The 26385-nt window shown below is 40.5% G+C and overlaps 2 protein-coding genes across 2 annotated transcripts; one reads left to right on the plus strand and one right to left on the minus strand.

Annotated features, from left to right (window-relative positions):
- Window positions 1-134: 134 nt before the first annotated feature.
- Window positions 135-5448, minus strand: LOC122757980 (histone H3.3). The gene is made up of 5 exons (XM_044011753.1): window positions 5323-5448; window positions 3974-4121; window positions 2693-2814; window positions 652-726; window positions 135-559 (listed from the first exon to the last, which is right to left on the minus strand). The coding sequence occupies exons 2-5, from the start codon at window positions 4092-4094 to the stop codon at window positions 431-433; spliced, it is 447 nt and encodes a 148-aa protein (XP_043867688.1). The 5' UTR covers window positions 4095-4121; window positions 5323-5448; the 3' UTR covers window positions 135-430.
- Window positions 5449-7555: 2107 nt separating this feature from the next.
- Window positions 7556-25899, plus strand: LOC122758608 (methyl-CpG-binding domain protein 2-like). The gene is made up of 7 exons (XM_044012871.1): window positions 7556-8011; window positions 9730-9889; window positions 11846-11986; window positions 12284-12374; window positions 12739-12916; window positions 16028-16155; window positions 24345-25899. Exons 1-6 carry the CDS (start codon window positions 7902-7904, stop codon window positions 16143-16145), a joined length of 798 nt encoding a protein of 265 aa, XP_043868806.1. The 5' UTR covers window positions 7556-7901; the 3' UTR covers window positions 16146-16155; window positions 24345-25899.
- Window positions 25900-26385: the final 486 nt, after the last annotated feature.

Genomic DNA, 26385 nt, shown 5'->3' on the forward strand with positions numbered 1-26385 from the left:
GTGTGCGTACTTCTTGTTTGAACCAGTCCAACGTCCTCTACGTTACTCTTCCTATTGAACAGAGACATTGTGATCTTTGTCTGTGTCGGAAAACCACAATAAAACAAAAATATACTTAAATTAAGAGTTGAAAATATGGTGTCTGTAGCCCTGGCAGAGCTTTAATAAAAACATTTTATTAATACAATAAAAATGAGGAACATTTGCACACATTTAATAAGACACAGTCATCATTACATCAATGTAGAACACAGCAACAATAAAGAAAAATATATAAAAAACATTTTCATTATGGATTATTTCCACACTTCTCTTTGTGTATTTTCAAATTAAAAGTTACTTGATGTCGATTTAAATATTTCCCTGGCACCTAAAGTTTTTAAAATGAAAGTTTTTATTAAAGAAATTAGAACAGATGGAACTTGTGTCTTCATAGTTCGTCCACGCCGCGGATCCTCCGTGCCAGCTGGATGTCGCGGGGGAACAGGGTGACCCTTTTGGCGTGGATGGCACACAGGTTGGCGTCTGCGAACAGCTTGACGAGGAAAGCCTCTGTAGCCTGGGTGGGGGCGGGGTTACGTATTAAGCTAAGTATTTTTCCACTGTAAATTAATCGGCAATATGAAAATGTAGTTGTCGGTGGGGGTTTACCTCCTGCAGGGCGAGCAGAGCATTGAGGTGCCATCGCAGAGTCTCTCTGGAAAAACTTTGACAAACCTCACGAACCTGGAACCACAGAGAAAAACATCGGACGTTAGGGCTGGGAAATAAATTGGGCTTCCGTAGTTCATAGTGGCGCATCCTTATAACCCTGCCCCTCACCATTTCAACAGGGACTCTAATGGCGAGTTTTCACTTCCACGGCTCGACATTTTTGTGTTTTTTTTTGTTTTTTTTACTACCTGCTCTGACAAGGTTCAGCTGAGCTGATAATAAAATGTGACGTCAGACTGCCGGACACTGACTGGTCAGAGAGCGTCGTCACTGACCGACTGTAGATCAAAGTTAAAAAGACTTAAAAATACTACATACAATTCCAAAATCTACTTATAATTCCAGTGTACCTAGCGACAGGCGACTGTTAGCCTGATCACAACCACGTTCAGTGACTGTTGCTCGGCTCATGCAGGAAGTACTGAACCATTCTGTGAACTAATCTTTTTAATCCACTGATGCTAATGATTCAGTTACACCCAAAACAACTGCTTTGTGTCACGTAGAAAACCACGTCACAACAGTTTCACGCAGCCGTTGCTATGACAACTCCGCCCACGTTGAGGAGGAGGAGCTATGAGGTCAGGTCACTGTACCTGACACTGATGTTGTGAAGGAAGAAGGAAACACCACAAGGGTCAGTCTGACCTCAGTTTCTCAATACTCAAGTGTGCAAGTATGTACTTGCGTACTTGGGAAGAATATACTTGAGAAGTATGTCTGGAGTACATACTTGCCAAGTACAGGAGTACACAAGTATGATTCAATTGGAACAGCAGCTACTTCCTTGTTCTACTGTTTGAATTGCCTTGTTACTGCCACCTACAGTGTTGATAAATGAACATATGAAGTACTTTTAATAAATGCATATGTATATATATATATATATATATATATATATATATATATATATATACATATATATATATATATATATATATATATATAGTTATTACTTTCAATATTTAACTTCATATATTAATTTATTTCTATTAAAATATACAGTACAATGTGGAAATAGATATATTACAGCATTGTAGAGTAGTGTGTGTGTATAAATATATACATATGTTTATGTACATATTATATTTAAATACAGATACAATGACCGTGCGACTTTAATATAAATCTAAAATTCCAAGTTAAAATAAATAAAAAATGAATAATGTACAAACTTTGAAACTGTCAGGTCAAAACGTTTCCATTAAAAACAAAATAACACGTCAACAACAAATCTATGGCTCACACCAAGCATGTAATGTAAAGGTAAAAATGGGCGGAGCAAGAACACTTCCGGGTTTGAGAACCGTCATCGATGTTCGTTTATTTGAGAATTGGAACAGAACTTGGACTGAGGATGATGACACAAGTACGCACAAGTATGGATATTGAGGAACGGCCAGAGTCCAGTGTGCTTTTACGTGCAATGTCATTGAGGGTCAACACTGCCACCTACTGGTGTAATGTATGAACTGCATCAGAATCTTAATGAGAACACTTTACTAATCCCTGTGTTACATTTGCTCCTTGAGAATTAAAACAACACCAGGGAGGATAAGGATTAATATTCATTTCTGTGATTTTTCCGCTGGTTTCTTTGCTCCATAAAACAAAGAAATCATTAAAACTGATACATTTTGGTTTGTGGACAAAAACAAACGAGAGGTTTGACGAACACTGATCAATATTTTTTTCAACATTTTATGGTCCGAGCAACAAATCGATGAATCGAGAAAATAATGGACAGATTCATTGATCATGAAAACAGTGGTTAGTTGCCGCTCTAGACTGAATAATGAAAAGAACGTGTGACTGTGAAATAGAATTAAAAATAGAGACTGTTTAAATAAAGCCAGTTCACTTTCTCCTCTCTCTGTGTGTGTGTATATATATATATATATATATATATATATATGTGTGTATGTATCACATCTTGAGACACGGTGTACATGTTTTACGGCGTTCATATTCTTCTCACCAGGCGAGAGAACGGTGCCTTCCTCAGCAGCAGATCGGAGCTCTTCTGGTACTTGCGGATTTCCATCAGGGCTCTGGTTCCTGGGCGGAACCTTCTCTTCCTGGGGGATGCAGGAACCAGCCCTGGAAAACAGAAGTCGTTCTCGTGAGTCTTTTGTACAAATAACAGCCTGAGGAAGAAACTGATGGAAACAAAATGATCTCTAGATTTACTGCGAGCACTAACAGTACTTGCATTTTCAGTCTTGTAAAGTAAAAGTATTTTTAAAAAGTGAAGCGTTAGGATTGAGCCATGGTGGCTTAGTGGTGTGGCGAGCTGTCTTTCAACTCGAAGGCTGTGGGTTCAATTCCTGCAGCTGTTAGGCTATACAGTATGTCCTTGAGGAAAGACACTTAAGCCCATGTTGCAGCGTGTGAATGGGTGAATTGTTGCTGCAGTTAAAGCAGCTTATTAAGACTAGAAAACCTCTATATAAATACAGACCATAATACCAACTCTTCTTCTTCTGGTTTTAATTGGTGGTAACTAGTGTTGTAGTCAAGACCACCTAAACCGAGACCAAGTCGAGACCAAGACCACAGTGTATCGAGACCGAGACAAGACCAAGACTTTGAGGGGTCGAGACCGAGACAAGACCAAGACCGTTGCGCTGTGTTTTCTTTTGGAGGTATTTCTAAAAGTCTTTGTGGTTCAGGTAACCAAACTGTATTATAGATGAGTTGACTGACATCTTCTCACGACCTCCTCTCCTGTCACTCACATGCACTTTTGTGGGGGGTGTGTGAAAGGGGGCGGGAGGGGTGACAGGCGTTAGCGGTGACCAATATTTCAATCGATAAATGAGTCAAGTTATTGGTTTTACCCGAAGCAACACGATTTACGCAAAATCACAGTAATGATATTAACAAGTTCATCCCAAAATGCACAGGCTATTATTGATATGCCCACAGTTGTGGTCTTGACTGGTTGTGGTCCAGAGTCCGCTTTGTTCGAGACCGAGACAAGAACGAGTAAAAATGCAGTCGATTCCGAGACGAGACCGAGACCTTCAAAAAGTGGTCTCGAGACCAAGACCGATCTCGAGTACTACAACACTAGCGGCAACGAGTAACAAAGACAGTTAGAGGAAATGTAGTAGAGTAAAAGAACAAGTTACAAGAAATATATATGACCAAGTAAAGACCAGATACGTGAATTTCCGACTTGACAGTAACAAAGTATTTGTACTTTGTCACATGACAACACTGGAACACGATAGCGAGTTCAAAAAGTGGCCCTCACGTGAACTTGAACCTCGTGTTGGGGAGCGGAGAATCCCAGACGGCGTTGTCGGAGCTGGAGCCACAGGGCGGCGCTTTGGGGTTTTGCCTTTCCGGCGAATGGAAGACGAGTCATGGCGCATCGTCGTGTGCGACACACAGACCAGGACCTGAAAGAACAGAGAAGCTTCTGAGACTTGAGGAAACATCGTATACACACACGTGTCATCAAAGTCAAACACAGAAGACAAACGCTGACCGCGCGATGATGACGTAAAGTTTCTGACACAAGATGTGGGTTTACTGGTGTGTTCCATTTGTAGTCAGAACTGGGAGTTTGTAGAAACCTCCTGGCACGACTACGTCCACTGTTAATATCCTTTCTGTGTTATTAACTTAACTTCTGGGTTGTTGCTACACTGCTCTGTGTGCACAAAACACCACGCAGCACGTCATTATCGGCCAGTGGAGAACAAAAGCTAGTTTATTTGCGTCCACATCACTCCCAGTTACGACTTAAAAGGAACGCAGCATACATCCCATAATAACACATTTCAGATTAGATTACACTATCTTGATGCCACTTGTTCCAGCTGCAGAAGAGAGACACACACACACATATATAGCACAAGTCTGTATACATGTATACATATATGTATACACAGTACGTATACATACTGAGTCACTACCACCCAATGCAAGGTTAAAGCCACAGCTGACCTAAATTAACAGCATTATTATCAAAAATAAATGTTTTTATGTTTCTGTAATGGTTAATATACCAGTATGTAGCTCTTTAACCAAAATGATATTTTATATATCAAAAGTATAGACAAACAGACAAAATAGTAAAGCACATTATCATTTCTTTATTAAATTATCGTTATTTACTTGCATTCCTGAACAGATAAATGTAGTTTTTCGTGGTTGAATGTTATGCTTGGTTGATGTCTGACTTCTCAGAGAAGAAGAAACTGAAATGTGGGTATAAAATTATATGAAACCACCATTTTAAACACAAAATCACGCGTGAACTCATATTCATGTTATACTTTTCTGCTATTTTACATTCGAAAAAGCTTGGGATTGCGCCGATGTTTGCAAACAGTTCCAACGAGATAATCAAGTTTACAAATTATTATTTTGCCACGGAACCACCAGCAACACGTCAAACAAACCACGTTAAAGGTTCGTTGAAATCAAGCACGAAATGTCTGCTGTCAGTTACGTGCTAACACACACACACACACACACACACACAAACACACACACTACCGTTAGCTTCCCGTCTACTTCTCGCTAACTTTTTACGTACGATTTAACATTTTCTGCGTCACATTACCCAAACGTGTGAATTAAATGTGAACGTACCTGTCAACTTGAACAATACTAAACCTTAAATACCGAATTTAAAAACCCCTGGAAACCGACAAATATAAAAACAACAACAGTAGCAGCCAAGACAGGGGCTGAGCGAGCGAGCGAGTGGATTCAAACCATCGCTTTACAGCGGCTCCACCAATCAGCTCAGAGCACGTGGGCGGGGCAAAGTCAAGAGGGAGCGCTGGTAAGGAATGCCCGAGCTCGCTCACAGGGGCGGGAACGTGAGACTGACAATACGCTTTTGAAACACCGCGCTGTCACGAAGTGAAGATGAAACGCAAAGTGAAGACGATCGGAAGTCCGTTTAATAACCTCATTCATTCATTTAACACTACGATTTTTTAAATGATATAACAACACATTTCAGATTAAAGACCTTCAGTTTATAATTCATAATTTTGAAAATGTTTTAGACGTTCAGTGGATAGATTATTGTGAAGAATTAAGTGGGATATTTATTGTTACAGAGGCTTCAAACTCACGGCCTATGGGCCACTTTTGGCCCACCAATCACACGGGCCTCCTTTTAAAATAAAGCCATAAATATTATTTCTGTAATGTTTTTATTTACAGAGCATCATAAATACACTTTTTATTGTAAACTATTTATAGTTCCATATCAAAACACACACTTGGATTTTGAAATTCAATTCAATTTGTTGCTGTATACTATGTTGTGTTGTTTTTTTGTCACAAAAAGTTGGTCACTCCCCCCAGGTGATTTGGTTAGTAAGACCCTGTTCAGTTGGGTTTAATACTGTGTTCTATTTACATCCGAACTCGGAAGTAGGACCTTGGAGAAAACTCTGATTTCCAGTTGAAAACCTGAGTTGACTCTCAGTTCCAACTTCCAATTTAAACAGAAGCACCGTAACGTTTGTTCAGGTTCTTCTTCTTCTGTCAGCTTCATTGATAGTGGATGTTCCTATTTACTCCACTACTGCCACCAACTGCTTTGGGGGTAGAACTGCAATCACTTGTTTTGTTTTATAGTTTTAATACATATTTTCCTAATTCAGTTCAACTAAATGTGCGTCAATCATTTGTTTATGGTTAACATAATAAAGACATGGGTCAGTAAGAGTTCAGCTGTGGTTTCAGTGGTTTCCCAGAACCCACAGGAAACCTTGAGAGCAGACGTGGATCTCTGTTCCTGGCTTCATGGTTGTTATTGTTGTTGCTGTCAACTACTGCTGCTGCTGCTGCTGCTGAAGCTGTTGTTGTTACTGCTGCTGCCCCTTTAACCCACAGCCTGTGACGTCACTTGTGAGTTGAAGCAGAGAGATGTGAGGGTGACAACAAAAGAAGGATTCGTCACTCTGCCTCAAAGTCCAGGCACCATCACGTTCACCGTGGAACAAACACGACAAAAGTGCAGCTGGCGATAAATGAAGTCACGCTTACATATGTTTACATGGACGGGTTAATCAAGCTAAGGTCATAGTTCGACTAAGACGGACAATCAGACAACTTGCAGAGTCTGAGTATATGTGCGGAGGAGAAAATTGTTTTACTGGCCGTGTACGTCTGACTCCGCCTACATAGATGGCGCTGTATCTCTCTATAAACTAGTGTGTATAAGGATAATTTTAAGATTATGAAAACATCGTATGCTCTTCTTCTTCTGTACTTGTTATGTACTTTAGGCAATTAGCAATTATACACTACCACAAACTTACATTTCTGCTAATAAACACATGCTAAATGTTACAGACTGGACCTTTAAGATGCAGAGCATAGTTTTTTCTGTATATTAGCAGAAATCAAATTTATATTGCTGTTAGAAATGCTTAAAAAAGTATATAGCAAATGCTGTTGCTAAGGCTACAGAAACGATACGATATTTTTGTACTTCGCCGTAAATCGTTGGCAACAGAAGAAGATTCTGTACAAAGTGATAGGAAAAAAATGTCTGCCAATGTCACAGACTGGACCTTTTAGACACAGAGCACCATTGTTTGTTTTTCTGTTTATCAGCAGAAAGTTATTAATGCTAACTGCCAAAAAAGTACACAGTAAACCGATACTACAATCTTTTTGTACTTATTCTGTTGTAAATCGTTGGCAGCAGCAGAAGACGGTCATGTGCGAAGTGACAGGAAGTACATTAAACATCTGCTAATGTTAATAAACAGTGTTAAATGTCACAGACTGGCCCTTTAAGTCCGAGTGACGCATCTTTCACTCGAGACGATCTCCGAGAGGGCGCGCGCGTGTGTGTGTGTGTGTGAGATTGATAACTCCTACGTCACAGCCGTTGGTCTAGTTGAGCTCAGTTCGGATCAGATCAGATGAGTCGTCGCTCTCGGGGAAGAACTAAACCCCCTAAATAAACCGCTTTAACCCGCGACCTCTTCACTTCCGGACCGAACCGGGAAACTTATTTAACCCGAAACGGGAGTGCTGAGAGCGGAGGGAAGGAGGCGGGCAGAGCCGCTGTGCTGGGAACCGAACGTCCGCCGCCCGCTGCTCCGTTCACCGCCACGCCGCCTGTCACAGAGTCGGGGGACTCCCCGTCTCCTATCGAGTTGATCGGATTTAAGTCGCATAGACACCCGTGAGTGAGGATGGAGAAGAAGAGGACGGAGTGCCCCGCGCTGCCGCCCGGCTGGAAGAAAGAGGAAGTGATCAGGAAGTCCGGGCTGAGCGCCGGGAAGAGCGACGTCTACTACTACAGGTGATCACACTCATCGACCAGTCACCGATCACGTCCGGGAACCGCTCACCGATCGATCGATCGATCGACTCTCTGGGAACGGCTGTCTGACGTCACCAGAGATCAGAGCGAGTGAACGTGACAGTGGTCAGGGAAGTTTGTTTGTGTTTGTTTGTCCTCGCTCTCCGGTGGTGAACATGACGTCACAACACCACCGTATATCGGTTAGTCATCGATTCTTGTCATATTCATGAACTGATACCTACGTGAAAAAGCAAAGTAATTAATGTTGAGATGGTTTGTTATTTATGATTTACAGAAGAAATGATACAAACTGAGCTTTCGCCGCTTTCGTTCCGAAGTGTGGTTTTACTTTTTGTTTTACAAAAATCGCAAGCAAAACTACGAGTTGACTGCATTCCTTATCACTAGTCGGATATTTGGCTTTTTTTCATATATTTTTTCAGCAAGACAAAAATATTTTTGAAAAATCAATATTTGACCCACATATTAGTCAGTGTAATGATACATCAGTGATTTATAGATATAGACCTATCAATTATGCCGATATTTACCATTTAAAAAAAATAATATATATATATGTGTATATACATATATGTATATAAATCAGCATGGGCCGAATCATTTTATTTATAAAAAATGTATGAAATTTTAGTTTCGATACATTTACTAAAAGTTAAATTTAAGGACATAAAATGTAGATGAAAGTGGTTTAATTTTAAATAACATGATATTAATTTTTTTTGTGTTATTTGTTAAAAAAGAAAATAAGCAAAAAATATGAGCCAAAAAAATCGCAAACTGCAATTATCGGCAAACCACTGCTTTCAGTATCGGTCGTTGAAAAACCCGTATCGTTCGACGTGTAGATTTTGGTAGCTGAAGGTTAAGGCTTCATTTTGCAATGTTTCTGTTTTCCACGTTAGGTTTTGTCTAAATGTTCGTGTTTTGCGTCGTCCTCTGACTCAGAGGAACACAGGAAATCAAACAGCTGTGTTTTTCTCTTTTGTCTCGTCACTCTTCACAGAGTTGACAGAGGAAACGTTGGTCACTCCCCGCTGCACGTCTGTGGTCAGGCCGTGTGACGCTGCTCTTTTTTTTTCCTCCGTCAAAGGCAGCGCGCGCGTGCTCACTTCCTGTTTGATGTGCGCCAGCGCGGCTCCGTGTCAGCAGCTTCCTGTCGTCTGATTCCTGGACCTGCAGCAGCAGCAGCAGCAGCAGCAGCAGCAGCAGCAGCAGCAGCACAGAACGCAGGAGCAGCTCGGCGGTTTCACAGCTGAGGTTTCTGCGGTGTAACATGACTCATCAGTTCCAGTAAAGGAGAGCGGTCAGCGGGTCGACTTACTGGAACAGCAGCAACACCCTGCTGAGGCATCTGCTGCTGCTGCTGCTGCTGCTGCTGCTGCTGCTGCTGCTGCAACATCTCACACATTATTTACGTGCCGTGAATCTAATAAAAACAAACCGTTTCAGAGGATCGTTACTGATATACACGCCATGCCCTGACTGCAGAGGTCGTTCGGTCTTTGCTGTCGTTTTCATTGTAAAAAAACGTAGATGGCGCTAGCACGAGCATAGAAGTCAGAGTGACGTCAGCCGATATCTAATAATATTGGCTTTTCCGTTGGCGATCGTACCTGCTGTTTTGTAGTGTTTCTGCGTTGGTGACTTTCCACATGAATTAAAATGTTTTTCTTTCTTTCTTTCTTCTCTTCCAGTCCGACGGGAAAGAAGTTCAGGAGTAAGCCCCAGTTGTCCCGTTACCTCGGCAACAGCATGGATCTGGCATGCTTCGACTTCCGGACGGGGAAGATGATGCCCGGGAAGCTGCAGAAGAACAAGCAGCGGCTCCGACACGACGCGCTCAGCCTGGCCAAGGTAACGGACAAGGTCACACCTGTGAGGGGGAGGAGCTTACTGTCGGCTCCGCCTGGAACAGGTGTTTCCAGGTCATGTCCGTAAGAACGGGACGACATGAAAATGTCCCGGTACGATTATGAGACGAGAAGGACAGGAGCGTCTCTTATCCACAGCAGAACTCTCTCTCTCTCTCGCTCACGCAGATTAAAGCCAAACACACGCAGTCACAAACGCAACATTTCAAAATAAAAGCCCTCGACCCTCTCGTGTCCGTGCTCACACACAGAACCAGCGTGACGTCATAGCCACGCCTCTGTGTTTGTGTACTATTTCTGCAGTAGTGTCACAGCGCCACACACAGGCCTGGCACATGCACTACAGCGTTTAGTGTCCATTTTGTTTTGGTGCCGCGTTTCCAGAAAAACCTTTGAAGCATCCTTTTGGAGCATCATCTCAAGAACTGATCTTACTTAAGATGTAACGTGACCTTGAGTGTTTGAAAGGAGCTTACAACCTCCCTAAATGTCTACAAACACTGTTATTGTGTGGATAAAGAACCTAAAAGATCAGACACTGTTGCAGATTCTCCTAAACGTCCTCGTGTGAACGACTCCCTTTACTTTCCTTCTCGCAGATTTTTGTCTCGAGTGTTGACGTCACAGCCTTGAGTGTGGACTGATTATTTAAAAGCGTTCATCTGCTGCTGCTGCTTTTTATTTCAACAATATCTTTATCTTAAAATAAATGCAAACAGTTCCGGTCACATGACAACGACACTCACTCACTCACTCGCTCACTCACTCACTCTTCATGTCGCTGAAGCGTCACTGCGATGTTTATGGCTCTTATGAGATTGTTAGTGGTTTGTTTAGAGCATTAAAAACACAGGTTTAATGATCTAAACACACACACTTTACAGACTGTGTGTGTGTGTGTGTGTGTGTGCGTGTGTGTGCGTGTGTGTGAACTGCAGCACACATGAGATGCAGCAGCATACACACACACGCACATGAGCGCGCACACACACACACAGCAGCGTGCAGAGAGAGAGAGAGAAAAAAAAGAAGTGAGAATACACGCATGAACACGTACACACACACATATTCTTGTACAGGAGTCTTGGTGAGGATACTCAGCCTCGAGGCCTTTGTCCTGAACTGAACCATCACAGATAAAAAAAAACCCTAAACCATGGTCCAAACCCTGAAACCAGATCTTTAAAAGGCTTTTAAATAGCGAGGACTGGACGAAAATGTCCTCGTCTTCGAGAAATGGAACATATTGTCCACCAAGGTAGACGTTTGTCTTCAGCTCAGCAGCATCCATGAGGTTCTGCCTCTTTAGGACCAGGTTTTGGTCCGTGTTAGAGACTGAAACAGCCTTAAACATTTATTTTGTACAGCAGTCTTACAGCTTAACCAAGACCTCAACCAAGCTTTGACCTTAATCTGACCCAGACCTGAGTCGTGTGTTAAAATGTCCTCACGTCACAGAAGATTCATAAAAACATGAACTATGATCAGAGAAAGAATTTTGTCTGTGTGTGTGTGTGTTATTTGTGTGTGCGTGCGTTCTGTATCGATGTGTGACACACACACTCTGACTTCCTGTTGTTGTTGTCGTGTGTGAAACCCACAGAGTTAACTCTTTACATTCCACACACACACACACACACACACACGCACACACGCATGCACACACACACACACACACGCACACACACACACACACTCACACGCACACGCACACGCACACCTACCCACACCCACACAAGCACACTCACTCAAGACAAACAGTACATGAAGGAGAGAAGGAACATAGGACTTCAGGAAAGGAAAGGAAAGGAAAGGAAAGGAAAGGAAAGGAAAGGAAATGAAAGGAAATGAAAGGAAAGGAGAGGAGAGGAGAGGAGTGAGTGATTGAGTGAGTGAGTGAGTGAGGACTAAACCAAAGTGCTCTGTGTCTCTGGTTCAGGGAGGAAAACCGGATCTGAACACAGCTCTGCCCATCAGACAGACGGCATCCATTTTCAAACAGCCCGTTACCAAGGTTACCAATCACCCCGGTAACAAGGTGAAGGCCGACCCGCAGAGAGCAACCGAGCAGCCGAGACAGGTGAGACACACTTGAAGCAGGATTTGGTCTCCATGACGACGACTGGTCCTGACGAGGGGCAAAATAGGACAAAAGGGGACAAATACAAGAACACACACACACACACAAATCAAAACTTCTTTGTAAAAACAGTGGGTGGGACCTAGGACGTATCGTTTCCATTGTTCAGGCTCCCCCTTGTGGCACTTCATGAGAACTGTACGTGAGGAGCTCCACAGCATGTCTGAATGTGAACGTGTGAACTGACACATCTGTGTGTGTGTGTGTGTGTGTGTGTGTGTGTGTGTGTGCGCGCAGCTGTTCTGGGAGAGAAGGTTAAAAGGTCTCCGGTCGTCCGACGTCCAAGAGGAAGTTCTGAGGACCATGAATCTGCCCAAAGGCATTCAGAGTGAGTCTCCACCTGTGACTTCTGACCTCTGACCTCTGACTGTGAACTTGTCAGTATTTATTCATCCATTCATTCATTCATTTTGAATCCTGCAGACTGTCGATGACTCACGGAATCTTTATTTCTTCAGTTAAAAGTTTCATATAAATCTGATATTTAATTATTATTATGATTTAAAATAGTTGTTCTACTGTTTACACAGCAATTATACAGACAGAATGTTAGTGTTGTCTAAGACATTTCTTGTCATTAAACTGTTGTATTTTACCAGATAGCTCTGATTTAAAATTGACCGCTTTCTTGTCTGTTGCCTTTCGTGCGTGTGTGTGTGTGTGTGTGTGTGCGTGTGCGTGCGCGTGGACAGGTGTGGGTCCAGACTCCGGAGACGACACCCTCCTCTCGGCCATCGCCAGCGCTCTGCACATGAGCTCGTCTCCGATCACGGGACAGACGTCGGCGGCGGCCGAGAAGAACCCGGCGATCTGGCTGAACACGTCGCAGCCGCTGTGTAAGGCCTTCACCGTCACAGACGAACACATCAGGTGAGAGAGTACCCGAGGAAACGCGACATCCCATAATACAGTTCGAGACAATACCGGCTGATAATGTTGGAACAATGTGTGTGTGTGTGTGCTCTAAGGACGGGAACACACCACTCTGTGACAGATACCGATATCACAAGCTCTGTATCTGCAGATATCGGTCAGATGTTTTATTTATATGCATAAAAGAATTTACATTTCTTTATCTGTCTGATATCTGATCAAGTATCGGCCCGATACTCGGTAATTTAATAAAAGAAAAAGTAAAGTAAAATCTTGTTAATGTTAGAATCTGTGAGTCACTCGTTTAAAATCATGATTATTTTCTCTCGCTCTCCGTCGCTGGTTCAGAGCGATGACTGATGTCAGCTCGCTGCTGGGAGGAGAGAGAGAGAGAGGGAGGGAGGGAGGGAGGGAGGGTGAGAGGAGACAGGCCATCAGAGGAGAGGAGTGATGGAGCGAGGAGGAGGAAGCAGCAGAGGTTTTTTATTCTGATTATTGTTTATTTTGATACTCGTGAATAATCTGAGCTCTGAGCTAACGAGATGCATTCAAAGACCCTGGTAAAAAATATTATTATGATTATAATTCCAGGAAAATTCATCGGATTGTGCTAAAACTCGGTCACGCCGTAGTTCCCGCGGTTCCCGATGTGAGCGCCAAGTTCGGTGCGTTTTCGCGAATAGCGGCATTATTTATTTTACTCAGCTGATTCCGTTAAAGTCTGAAAACTGCAGCAGACAGAAATGTTTTGGCGCCGCAGTCATCTGCTCTCTTCACTTCAGCTCCTCCTCCTCGCCGTCGCCATCATCTGATAAAGAAGTTTTTACTTCCTCGTCAGTGGAATGGCTTTAAACTAGCTGTCTGTGCACACACACACACACACACACACACACACACACACAGCAGCTCGACCTGTAAGAGCTGAGGCTGTTTTCATGTCATGTGACCACATTATTGATCATTTATCAGCACATTTTGGACCTGAAATCAAACCTCACCTTTTTTTAAAAGGAAAATATAACAATTATTTACACATGTACACTCGTGTTATTTAAACATCTTCGTGTTAATTTGCATAAATAAGATTAGTCCTTTATTTATCCCCCAGTGGGGAAATTTACATTGTTACAGTAAAGATAAAGATAATAAATAATCAAAAGAAGACAGCAGAATATGGCCTTGATATTTACAGCATAAACTACTGCGAGCATTACCTGAGAACTCTCTTCAGGTAATAATAGTTCTGTGCTGGTTTCAGCGCTCACATTTATGACCTTTGACCTCACTTCCCCGCTGTAAAGAACATGAGTAATGACTAAGATATGTAAAGTATTATTATTGTTATTGTTATTATTTTCGTGAGGTTTGATTTCAGATCAAAAATGAATGAAAAAAGTCAGAATTCTGCTGATAAATCCTCAATAATGTGGTCACATGACATGAAAACAGCGGATGTTTTCTCTTCTTCTGTCTGAAAACACATGCGTTACTGCAGCCTGACAGCAGGGGGCACTGTGGGCACACTGTGTGTGTGTGTGTGAACAGCTGGCTGAAGCCATTACAGCTCACACTCACTGAAATCCATCACTGCATCCTTCACTCCCTTCATCTCCTCTCCCGTTTCCTTTTACCTCTCCTTGTTTCCTTCAGTGTCTCCTCCCTCCTCTCCTAGTTCCTCTAGTTCTGCCTTTTTATTTCTTCCCAGTTGTCCTTTTTTCCTTCTCCTCCAACGCCCCTTTCTCTCCTTGTATCGTTTCCTTGTATCCTTATTTGTTTTGTCCTTCTCTCTCTTCCCTCTCTTCCTTTAAGACGTCCTTTTCCTTCGCTCCTTCCTTCTCCACCTCTTCCTTATTTCTTCTTCCTCGTTGTTTCCTCCAGATCCTCCTTGTCTCCTTACCTTCTTTTTCCCTGATCCTTCACGTTCTTCATGAGCTCTTTTCTGTCTTCCTTGATTCCTATCGTCTGTCTTTCCCTCCTTCTTTCTTTTTCCTTCTTCTTCTTTCTCACATTCCTTCCTTCTTTCTTTGATTCATTCCTTCTCTCATTTTTCCTTCCTTATTTCTTTCTCCTCTCCTGTCCTTCCTTTCTTCTTTTTTCTTTCTTTCCTCCCTTCCTTGTTTCCATCTCTCCTTCTTTCCTTCCCTATTTCTTTCCTTCCTTCAAATTTTGCCCATAAAACAATGTCGTCCTTTGTTTTTCCTCCCCCTCCTCCCTCTCTTTTCCTTCCATCTCCACCCTTCCTCCAGGCTTCTCCTTCCTCCTCCTCCTCCTTTTCTTATCTCTCCCCTCCATTAATTTCCAATTCCTCTTCTCTTCCCTCCTCCAGCTGAATGCTCATGTCTTCCTAAATTGCTCTCATTCCTCTCCTCTCCCTCCTCCACCTTCTCATCTTCTCACCTCGTCCTCCGCCCTCCCTCCCTCCCTCTCTCTCTGGCTCTCTTCTTTCATTTCTTATTGTTTCGGTTTATAACTTTAATCGTTTTTAAAAATGTTTCCTCTTATCGTTTCTTTCTTTAAGCTTCGTAAACCTTGATCCCGCCTCTCTCTCTGTGTTAATCCACACATTTTCTTTTATGTCTTTTGTTGCTTTAAACACAGCAGCAGACGTCTCTCTGTCTCTCTCTCTGTCTCTGTCTCTCTCTCTCTCTTTAAACTCAGTTATTTTTAAACCCTGAACTAAAGTCGACTTTGTCTGTGACCACACACACACACACACACACACACACACGCACACACACACACACACATGTTGGAACGTGGCCGCAGGTTTTAATTTTTAGCTGCAATATAAGGTTATTTTCACAAAGTCAATTAAGTACAAAAATGTCAGAAAACTTCAACATCAATGATGAGAAATTTAGGGGAAGATCCCTTTAACCCTGTCATGACATCATGATAATCCTGATTTATCGTCTCGTCTGTGATTGGACGCTCGTTCTCGCTGAAGTCCTGAGGTTCTACCGTAATAACAAGTATATACAACTACAGCTCTGTCCATCCATCTTCTACCGCTTTATCCTCCACATGAGGCTCAATGTCAGCTGACATGGCGCGAAAGGCGGAGTTACAGTAACGTGTGTGTGTGTGTGTGTGTGTGTGTGTGTGCAGGGAGCAGGAGCTGAAGGTGCACCAGGCCAGGAGGAGCCTGGAGGAGGCGCTGATGGCCGATGGTTTGGCGCGGGCCGCCGAAAACACCAGGGAGCTTTTAGAGGGGAAGACGGCCTGAAGACAGACAGGTGAGAGAGAGAGAGCGAGACAGGTGAGAGAGTGAAAACGTGAGCGACATCCTCGAGAAAACTTGACACGGGTTCTAGGTAGAGCTGCAACTAACGATCGATTAATCTGACGATCGTTTAGTTCATAAAATGTCAGAAATCGTGGAAATGACGATGTTCTCAAATGTCAAAGAAAGGATGAAAATATTCACATTTCAGACGCTGAAACGATCAGAAATCTTGTTTTAATCATGAAAAAAAGCTCTAAACACATTCATCAATGATCAGAATCGGTGGCGAGTGACCGAGCAATCAGCAATCTCAGCTCTAGTTCAAGGCCCTGGTATACCTGGGTGTGTTTGCGTGAAGCTCCGCCCCACCAGTAGGTGGAGTAAAGCCCTCGCTCACTGAGCAGACACAGAAGAAGAAGAAGAAGTCGACCTTTCCTCTGTAGCGTCGCTCTCTTCTCTGCGTCCACACTTGTACCCGCCACCCGCTGGTGAAGTGTGGTACAACAGGACCCGGAGTCTACCGGGGTCTGCGATATGTGACGCTGCACCATGAGCCTTAGAGACACGTTAGTCAACTTTATTTCTACAGCACGTCCAAAAACAACGACCTAAACCTCAAGGTGTCGATTATTTTGTCCATAAATGAAGACGACGTTCCTCAAATGTCCTGTTCTGTCAAAAAACAGCAGAAAATATTCACTTTTAAGAAGCTGAAAACTCCAGAAAACACTTAAACTGAACAGTTGACTATTCATTTAGTTATGGATTCATATTGATTAATCATTGCAGTCCTAATGTGTGTGTGTGTGTGTGTGAATGCTGATGTGTTTCTCTGTGTCTGATTGAAACTCAGCCGTGCAGCAGCAGACTAACACACTGTGTGTGTGTGTGATTGATGGGCTGTGAGCTTGTGTGTGTGTGTGTGAGTGTTGTTAGCTTATCACTTATATTTCCACTATGTGGACTCTGTAAACAAAACTAGATTAAAAAACATTTACTTTGAGAAGTTCACACGTTCATCCATCATCCTCCCAGTTCTCCGGCTCTGCTTATCCAGGTCTCGGGGTTGCCGCGGCAACATGACAACAGAGTAAAGACCAGGAAGACTGTTTTCACTTAGTTTTTACACTTTACACAACAACAACAAGTCATGTTTGTAGATTAAGAGATGGAATCACAGTAAAGCATCTTTAACATGGAGAACATTCGCTCACCTGACATATGTGTGCGTCCATGTTTCAACCGATACGACAAACTTTGAGATGTTTGTCGTCACCATCGTCAACAATTGATTGTCGTCTGCGTAGAATAAAACCCTCGGAATTGATATGATCACCATATTTAAGTGGCATTACGATATTATCCAAATATCCTCTCTCTCCCTATATATGTGTACATATATATATATATATATATATATACATATACATCCATATATGTATGTGTATATATAATGTGTATATACACACATATGTATATGTGTGTATATATATATGTATATGTGTGTATATATATATGTATATATATATATATATATATATATATATATATATATATATATATATATATATATATATATAGACACGTGTGTATATATACGGATATATGTATATAGATGTGAAAATGTAAGTAAATGTATGTGTATATATAATGTGTATATATATATATATATATATATACATATACATATACATCCATATATGTATGTGTATATATAATGTGTATATACACACATATGTATATATATATATATATGTATACACGTGTGTATATATACGGATATATGTATATAGATGTGAAAATGTAAGATGTGAAAATGTAAGTAAAAGTCAGCAAAAGCATTTTAGCTGAGTCATGTTTGTGCTGTTATTTTGTTAGACAGTTGTCTTTGAAATGACTCAGCACAAATGTGTCGTTAACAGCTTCATACGTTCATAAATGCGCTGACATTGTATCGGACAAGTTTGTGATATATCAGTAGCTCCTTGAGTTTGTGTACTTGGCGCCATGTAGTGGACTGAAACGTCACTTGATTTTCTTTTTTATGCTTATCCTCTAAAAGTTTATTTGTAAATTATTTACTAAGACAAATTCAACACTTGATATCACTTGATAGAGACAAAATATCACCGTGCAAAATATCACAATATTTCACTTCATTCACTCTGTCTTCTGAACATTAATTCTTTCACTCTGGTGCCGCCCCTCAGGACAAACACTGACATGACAGGTACATCTGTAATTACTGCTCAATCTGCCGCTGTCATGATTTCTGTGTGTGTGTGTGTGATATTTACACACACACACACACACACATATGTGTATATATATACATATATATATATATATATATATATATATATATATATGTATATATATATATATATATATATATATATATATATATATGTATATATATATATATATATATATATATATATATATATATATATATATGTATATATATATATGTATATATATGTATGTATATATATAACGATATATATATATATATATATATATATATATATATACATATACATATACATAAGGAGTGTTTTAAGCACATTTGTTTTCTGTGGAGAGAAAAAAAAAACTCTTCCATTAATGCAGATTTATGCAGATTGGGCTGGATGGAAGTCGTTTGGGCGAAAAAGAGCCGCTGAGAGTTGACGAGTGATTACTAATGTGTTTTTATAGAGAGAGAGAGAGGGAGGGAGAGGGGAGAGAGAGAGAGAGAGGGGAGAGAGAGAGAGAGAGAGAGAGAGGGAGAGAGAGAGAGAGAGAGACTGTGTAGCATTTTAAATGTTTGCCAAAACCTCGGCCTGTTCACTTTGTTTCCTGCTGCTGTTCATTTATTTATTGGTGTTTTTATGGCTGAGCTGGTGTCGTCTCCTTCTCCTCTTCAGTCTTTACGTTCAGCTCACTTTGTTTCCTGCTGCTGTTCATTTATTTATTGGTGTTTTTATGGCTGAGCTGGTGTCGTCTCCTTCTCCTCTTCAGTCTTTACGTTCAGCTCACACACACACACACACTGAACCAGAGAGGAAGCAAAAGCAGCTTTTTTCTAATAATAAACAAGTGTCGCTGTGTTGAAGCTGCCGGGAAAAAGCTGAGGAAGCAAAAACTGGCAAAAGACCAGCGTCTATGAAAAAAACTATTTATTTTTATCACACAAGCACAACACAATACACAGTGAACACAGGTTCAACACAAAGAATGCAACTGATGTGCTGTACACAGAGTTTACAGCTACTGCTAGTTTTCAATTCTTGTCCCTAGTTGAGCTTTTACATGAACAGTATCATTTATACATGGTAGACATGTTAAAACTACACTAAAACACAGAACTACACACTATAACTACACTAAAACACAGAACTACACATTAAAACTACACTAAAACACAGAACTACACACTAAAACTACACTAAAACACAGAACTACACACTATAGCTACACAAAACACAGAACTACACACTAAAACTACACTAAAACACAGAACTACACACTAAAAGCGCAGAACTACACACTATAACTACTAAAACACAGAACTACACACTATAACTACACTAAAACACAGAAATACACACTAAAACTACACTAAAACACAGAAATACACACTGAAACTACACTAAAACAAAAAACTACACACTAAAACTACACTAAATCACAGAAATACACACTGAAACTACACTAGAATACAGAACTACACACTAAAACTACACTAAAACACAAAACTACACACTAAAACTACACTAAAACACGAAATACACACACTAATAAATACACTAAATACAGAACTACACACTAAAACTACACTAAAACACAAAACTACACACTAAAACTACACTAAAACACAGAAATACACACTAAAACTATACTAAAACACAAAACTACACTAGAATACAGTACTACACACTAAAACTACACTAAATCACAGAAATACACACTGAAACACACTAGAATACAGAACTACACACTAAAACTACACTAAAACACAAAACTACACTAAAACTACACTAAATCACAGAAATACACACTGAAACTACACTAGAATACAGAACTACACACTAAAACTACAATGAAACACAAAACTACACATTAAAACTACACTAAATCACAGAAATACACTCTAATACTACACTAGAATACAGAAATACACACTAAAACTACACTAAAACACAGAAATACACACTAAAACACAGAAATACAAACTAAAACTACACTAAAACAAAACTACACACTAAAACTACACTAGAATACAGAAAGTACACACTAACTACACTAGAATACAGAAGTACACTAAAACTACACTAAAACACAAAACACACAAAAACTACACTAAAACACTAAAGCTACACACTACTACACTAAAAACACAGAAATACACACTAAAACTACTCTAAAAACTGGCTACACTAGAATACAGTACTACACACTAAAAAACACTAAAAACACAGAACTACACAAAACTACACTAAAACACTAAAACTACACTAAAACACAAAACTACACACTAAAATTACACTAGAATACAGAATTACTCACTAAAACTACACTAAAACACAGAACTACACACTAAAACTACACTAAAACACAGAACTACACACTAAACTACCCTAAAATTTAAATACATATACATTACAACGAGCTGGAACTACCTGCTAAACTGCAGTATACACTAGAGTAGAAAATATATACTTATATATATATATATATATATATATATATATATATATATATATATATATATATATGTATATATGTGTATATATAAATAACAATTATCAAATGATAAATATAAAACATCATCAGTACAATAAAATATGATAAAACAAACATACAACTTCCAAGTTATATAAAGCTAATTTTATTTATTTATGTTTCACACACACATAAATACAAGAAAATATAATCAGAAGATTAAACATAATTATCTTGTCTCGTATTTTCGGGCTAATCACGATAATTGAACCTCCCTAATGTTCCCACAGCTGAATGCAATGACAGATCTGTCGCTGAATTATGAGACATTTACCTTCACTGCTCCTCTGTTTGTGTGATATGTTAACATCACACACACACACACACACACACACACACACACAGATAGGAGCAGATATTTTTTTAAACTGATTTAAAAGAGCAGTTTTTAATATTTAGTGAAGTCGTTTTCTGCCTTGTTCTTAAACGAGACAAAGGGTCGTCACAGTGTGTGTGCATGTGTGCGTGCGTGTGTGTGTGTGTGTGCGTGTGTGTGTGTGCGTGGTCATTTCTCCTGCAGGATTCTTTCTGCTGCTGTTGTGTGTGTGTGTGTGTGTGTGTGTGTTCGCAAGTTAGTGTGTGTACTTACATCTTTGTGAGGACACAAAAACATTTGTCTGAACAATTTCATTGTTATGATTAAGGTTAAAGCAAGGGGTGTCCTCACTAAGACAGCTGTACAAGACTGTGTGTGTGTGTGTGTCTACTGTCACTCAGCCGCTTCAATTAAGCAGCAGATTATCATGATTTTCTAATTATTAGGGAGTAATTAAGACTGAGCCACTCATTGTCTTATTGAAAGGAACACACACACACACACACACACACACAGTCATGGAGTAAAACGATGACACACAGAGAAAAAAACGCACGTCCTCCTCCACAAGCCTGAAGAATTTCCATGAATTTAAATCTAAAATTCCAGCAGCGATATAATAACATCTTCACGTGTGTTTATCTTCATGTGTGTTCATCTTCACGTGTGTTCATCTTCATGTGTGTTCATCTTCACGTGTGTTTATCTTCAAACAGACACAACAAACTCTTCTCCACAAAGAGGCTAACACTCAGGACGTTAGCTTAAAGTTAGCCTGAAGATGACACAGCTCATTTTCTAAACAAATGAAGATTTAAGGTGATAAAGAAGTTTGAACTGTGGAGGGCAGCGTTTACACGTCTCTGTGTGCAGTCTGCCGTGAATAATTGTTATTATTCTTATTAGAAGAAGAAGAATTTAAATAAAAAAAGGGAAAAGATAACTTTAGCCTTAGTTCTACAGTTGAATTAGAGGCTAAACGAAGGAGGAGGAAATATTTGATCTCCCTCCTGCTGAGAGCGCTTCACTCTGCCGTCTTATTCATAATTACATTATTCCTCTCCGTCCCCAAAATCCGTCCCCCAGTCGTCTCATTATTGCAGCAGGTGGTGTCGCAGGGTTAATGGAGAAGCTAATAATTAGCGACGAGGCTCTTCCCGTTGATGGGAGCAGAGTTTGGTGTTTATTGTTCCGCGGGAGGTCGTTTGAGCAGCAGAGGGTTTTTCTTTCTTTTTTTTTGTTTTTATTAAGTGGCTTTTATTGCGTCGAGCTTTAACGAGTCAATTCAGGTTCAGTCGAGGGACGCGGCGTCACAATTATAGTCACATTTCACTCGTATCACCACGGACGTGACGCTAATAATGGTTTCTGGTGCGTCCACACGGACACAAATGTCCAACTCATGCTCGTCCTCAGAGACACTTTAATGTCACACAAATCTTCATGTTGACACTTGAATTAAAGGGTGTTTTTTTTTTTAATAGATACAGTGAAATATTGCAATATATTTTTGGCATGTATGTTTTTTTACTGATACAAATAAACGTTTTGTAAAATTAGCATTAAAGGGGACATATTATGCAAAATCAACTCTTTAACCATTTCAATACTTATATTTGGGACTCTGGAGGCCCTACCAGTCGCCAAAGTGTGGAAAAAGAATACTCAGTCATGTTTTCGTGGTTCTGCTTAGTGTAAGTATAGGCGATAAAACACTCCATGTTGAATTCCCTGCACGTTATGATGGCAGCATGCGCATTTCACCGCAAATGTTACCGCCCATCAGTAAGTTTACTTGGAGAGCTCCACCTTAGCTCCATCTTGTCCCTGCGAGAGTGCAGGCGAGGGAGGAAGAGCGGTATTATGTCAACGCGGAGGGACAAGTGTGCTGTTGGTGGGAGCACAGTGTTTTACAGAGGATTTTATATATGAAGCTAATGTGCCGGATAAAGTCAGCAAACGTGTGTTCGTGTGTTCGCACCACTTCACATCAGACTGCGGCCAGCGGTCGCCGTATTTAGTCAGCGACGTACAAACACACACATTGTTAAGAAAAGGTCACATAGAGGTCATAACTGACCATTCTGACACGTCCTAATTAAACATATTTGTTCAGTACGTCCTCCATGACCGGAGCACAGACTCAGTCTGATACAGTCACATACAGCAGCAGTTTATGCAGCGATCAGTGGTGCTGTCCCTAAGTGTTTTTAACTGATTTACAGTTGGACACTGTTCGGCTCCATCCTTATGTAGGACGTCTCTTCCTGTGACGACACTCTCGCTGTTTTCTGCTCACGCTGCCATGTTGATATTGTCAGAGAACTAGTGGAGGGAGGGGGAGAGGAATGAGGGGAGGGAACAGGAGCTGAGCGAGTGAGCGCTGTAAAGAGGACAAATCAGAAACCCCCTGGAAGAAGTGGGCGTGTGTTTGCCTGTGTCTCATTTGCATATAAAGGGACCACGCACAAAACCCAGTGTTCTGAAAAGGGCGGGTTTAGCAGGGTTATTGAACTGCTATGATGCTTCATCCTTATGGTATTTTGACCAAAGCATGTCACTGACATGTTCATTAGGACACCAGGGAACTAGTTTAATGGGGGAAATAGGGTATAATGTGTCCACTTTAAAGAAAATAAATCGATGTTTCAGTCCACTAGGTGGCGCCAAGTGTTTACTCTAACTCACTGGAGCTGTTTTGCAAGAGAATATCTATATGTATGATTACACAAAATAGTATTTGCGCGGTCACTTCCTGTTTATCAGTAAGCTAGTCTTATTCTTTTTCTGGTTAGCCAACAACAGAGTTGAGTATTTAGTGTATTTAGTGAATAGAATTAATTTTTTTAACTATTTAAAAAATTACAGAAGCACAATACGAACATTTTCGATCAATATCGGAAGGTAATTTCATCACTAACGTTAGCTTAGCTAGTCTGAGTTTCCCCTTAGCGACAACTGACCGGAACTTGAGAACTGTTTTTTTATGGAGCAAAGAAACATGAAAATCTTCAGGTTTAAAATGACAGAAACTTGTTTTAATTATTAAAAAACACTGTCTGTTAATGAAGTTTGAAAGTTGCTAAATACGTCTTTTTTTCCCCTTTTTTCTCCAGATTTCGTTCATTCACCAGCCTCAGGTTCTTCATCATCATCATCATCATCATCAAAATCAAGACGACAGACCAAAACAACCACAGACTCAAGAAGAAAAGATGAAAATGCACTGATCCGTTTGTCTCAGCGGGCGACTTTTTTCCGGACGACGTCGCAGCAGACGTCCGTCGCCGTTGTCGTCTTGAGACTGAAGTGATTTTTGTGGAACGACTGCAGCAGAACCAGGAACCTCGCAGCAGCAGCAGCAGCAGCAGCAGCAGCAGCAGCAGCAGCAGCAATAACACGTAAACTCACTTCACCAGCTCGAAAAACAACGACTGGAGCCTTTAATCCTCTTAGAGATTTCTAACTTTATCGCGTCTCAGTTTTTCAAAAATCAGGAAAATGTTTCTCTTCTATCTTGCGATTAAACCCAAAGTCAGGTTGCAAACTGCTGGACGGACTTTGCGAACTCTACTGAAACTCCGCCGTTCTGTCTTTGACCACTCGATGAGTCACATGATCGTCGCTTTTAAAGACGTCTTCAGGGCTTTTTTGTTTTTGAGTGAATGGTAAAAATTTTACATCAATATTAAATAAAAAATAAATGCTTATTTAAGATGAAAATTGACCTTTTAGATACCCTTAGAGGGATAGTTTGCGATGTCCTTTTTTGAAGTGGGGGTCATGTGACGTTGTTATACACAGTCATTCCGTTTTCACGCACAGTTAACCGTTAAAACAAGCACAAAAACTATTTAGTGAATAAATGGTGTTTGCTTACACTGTGCTAGGTGGCGCTATATCTGCTTTCAGCTTGTTAGCATTAGGTGTTTTTTCCCCATCGAAAAAAATTGTGATAAACTAAAATATCACAATATTTCATGGCGTTATACTGTATCAGTGATTTTATGTGGGAGTTCAACCTCCGACCACTAGTTGGCAGCACACTTTTTGGCCCCCCGTTGGCCCCTTCCACTCCACTTACTGTATATTGTCCATAGACTGTATATATGATAACAAAAATAAATAAATGGACTTAGGCTTCCACGTTTCCCCCCGGTGCTTAATAGCCACCAGGGGGCGACTACACTGGTTGCAAAAAAGTGGAGTTTATAAGGCATGGCGGCCATTTTGGCTGGAAAAAAGCTGATAAAGTGCAACACATGAGTGAACACCAGTGTGATTTAAATATTAAACATATTTAAATCTCAAAGCGAACGCAGCATAAATCAGTCAAATTCTCTGTGTGTTTTTAAAAAGTCTGAATTTAGACGGACTAACACGTTCATAAATCTTGTTTATATAGAGTTTGTTGCTCAGGTTCACTTCCTGTGTGGAGAAGCAGCCAGGAGAGCTCAGTGAAACATTTTTTAAGCTGAAATGTTTGTTAAATGAAGATTATTTTCTCATTTGTGTCACGATGTGACGAAGATTTTTTTTAAATCTCCTGCCGACGTCGTACAAACCCACTTCAAACATCAACAATCGCGCACTGTCCCTTTAACAACATAAATACTGTCTGTGTACATTTGCTGGACTGGAGTCAAATAAAACAGTTATATTATTATTATTATTCACACGTGGTTTCCTGGTGTTGTTTCCTGGTGTCACTCGACCATGTCAAGCACAATTTTGCACAGAAAATTTGAACTGTCTTCTGGTTTCCTTGAGTCAACCATCAGGTAAAAAATGTGTAGCAAAAGCCACCAGGGGGCGACTCTACAAGAATCAGCTTCTACCTCTCACATAATTTTCAATGTCTCTAAACGTCTTTTTTGTGAAGAGTTAATGATCTCAATCGCCTGTTTCAGCAAAATCAAAACAAACGCTTTTACTTTGAAATTCTATAAAACATTAGCATCATTTGAATTATTCTCACGATGGAATATCGTGTTGCCGACCTGATCGACACATTTGTAACAAATGTACATAAAGTAAATATATATTCTTACTCCTATTAATATAAATGTATGAAAATAATAATCACTCTTAATATAAGTGTTATATTGCCCCACCCTCCCGTGCCTGTGAGTTAAATCACTGCTCAGTCTCACGATG

Source organism: Solea senegalensis, linkage group LG21, assembly GCF_019176455.1.
Source record: "Solea senegalensis isolate Sse05_10M linkage group LG21, IFAPA_SoseM_1, whole genome shotgun sequence".
Lineage (NCBI taxonomy): Eukaryota > Metazoa > Chordata > Actinopteri > Pleuronectiformes > Soleidae > Solea > Solea senegalensis.

Bases quoted from the DNA above. Each gene is read 5' to 3' on its own strand.
- LOC122758608 (XM_044012871.1), top strand. From the start codon at position 7,902: ATGGAGAAGAAGAGGACGGAGTGCCCCGCGCTGCCGCCCGGCTGGAAG. The intron at 9,890-11,845 runs GTAACGGACAAG...TCTCTGGTTCAG, and splicing joins ACGCGCTCAGCCTGGCCAAG to GGAGGAAAACCGGATCTGAA. The intron at 11,987-12,283 runs GTGAGACACACT...GTGTGCGCGCAG, and splicing joins CAACCGAGCAGCCGAGACAG to CTGTTCTGGGAGAGAAGGTT.
- LOC122757980 (XM_044011753.1), bottom strand. From the start codon at position 4,094: ATGCGCCATGACTCGTCTTCCATTCGCCGGAAAGGCAAAACCCCAAAG. The intron at 2,815-3,973 runs GTGAGGGCCACT...TCTGTTTTCCAG, and splicing joins AACACGAGGTTCAAGTTCAC to GGCTGGTTCCTGCATCCCCC. The intron at 727-2,692 runs GTGAGAAGAATA...CTGTGGTTCCAG, and splicing joins AGGCACCGTTCTCTCGCCTG to GTTCGTGAGGTTTGTCAAAG.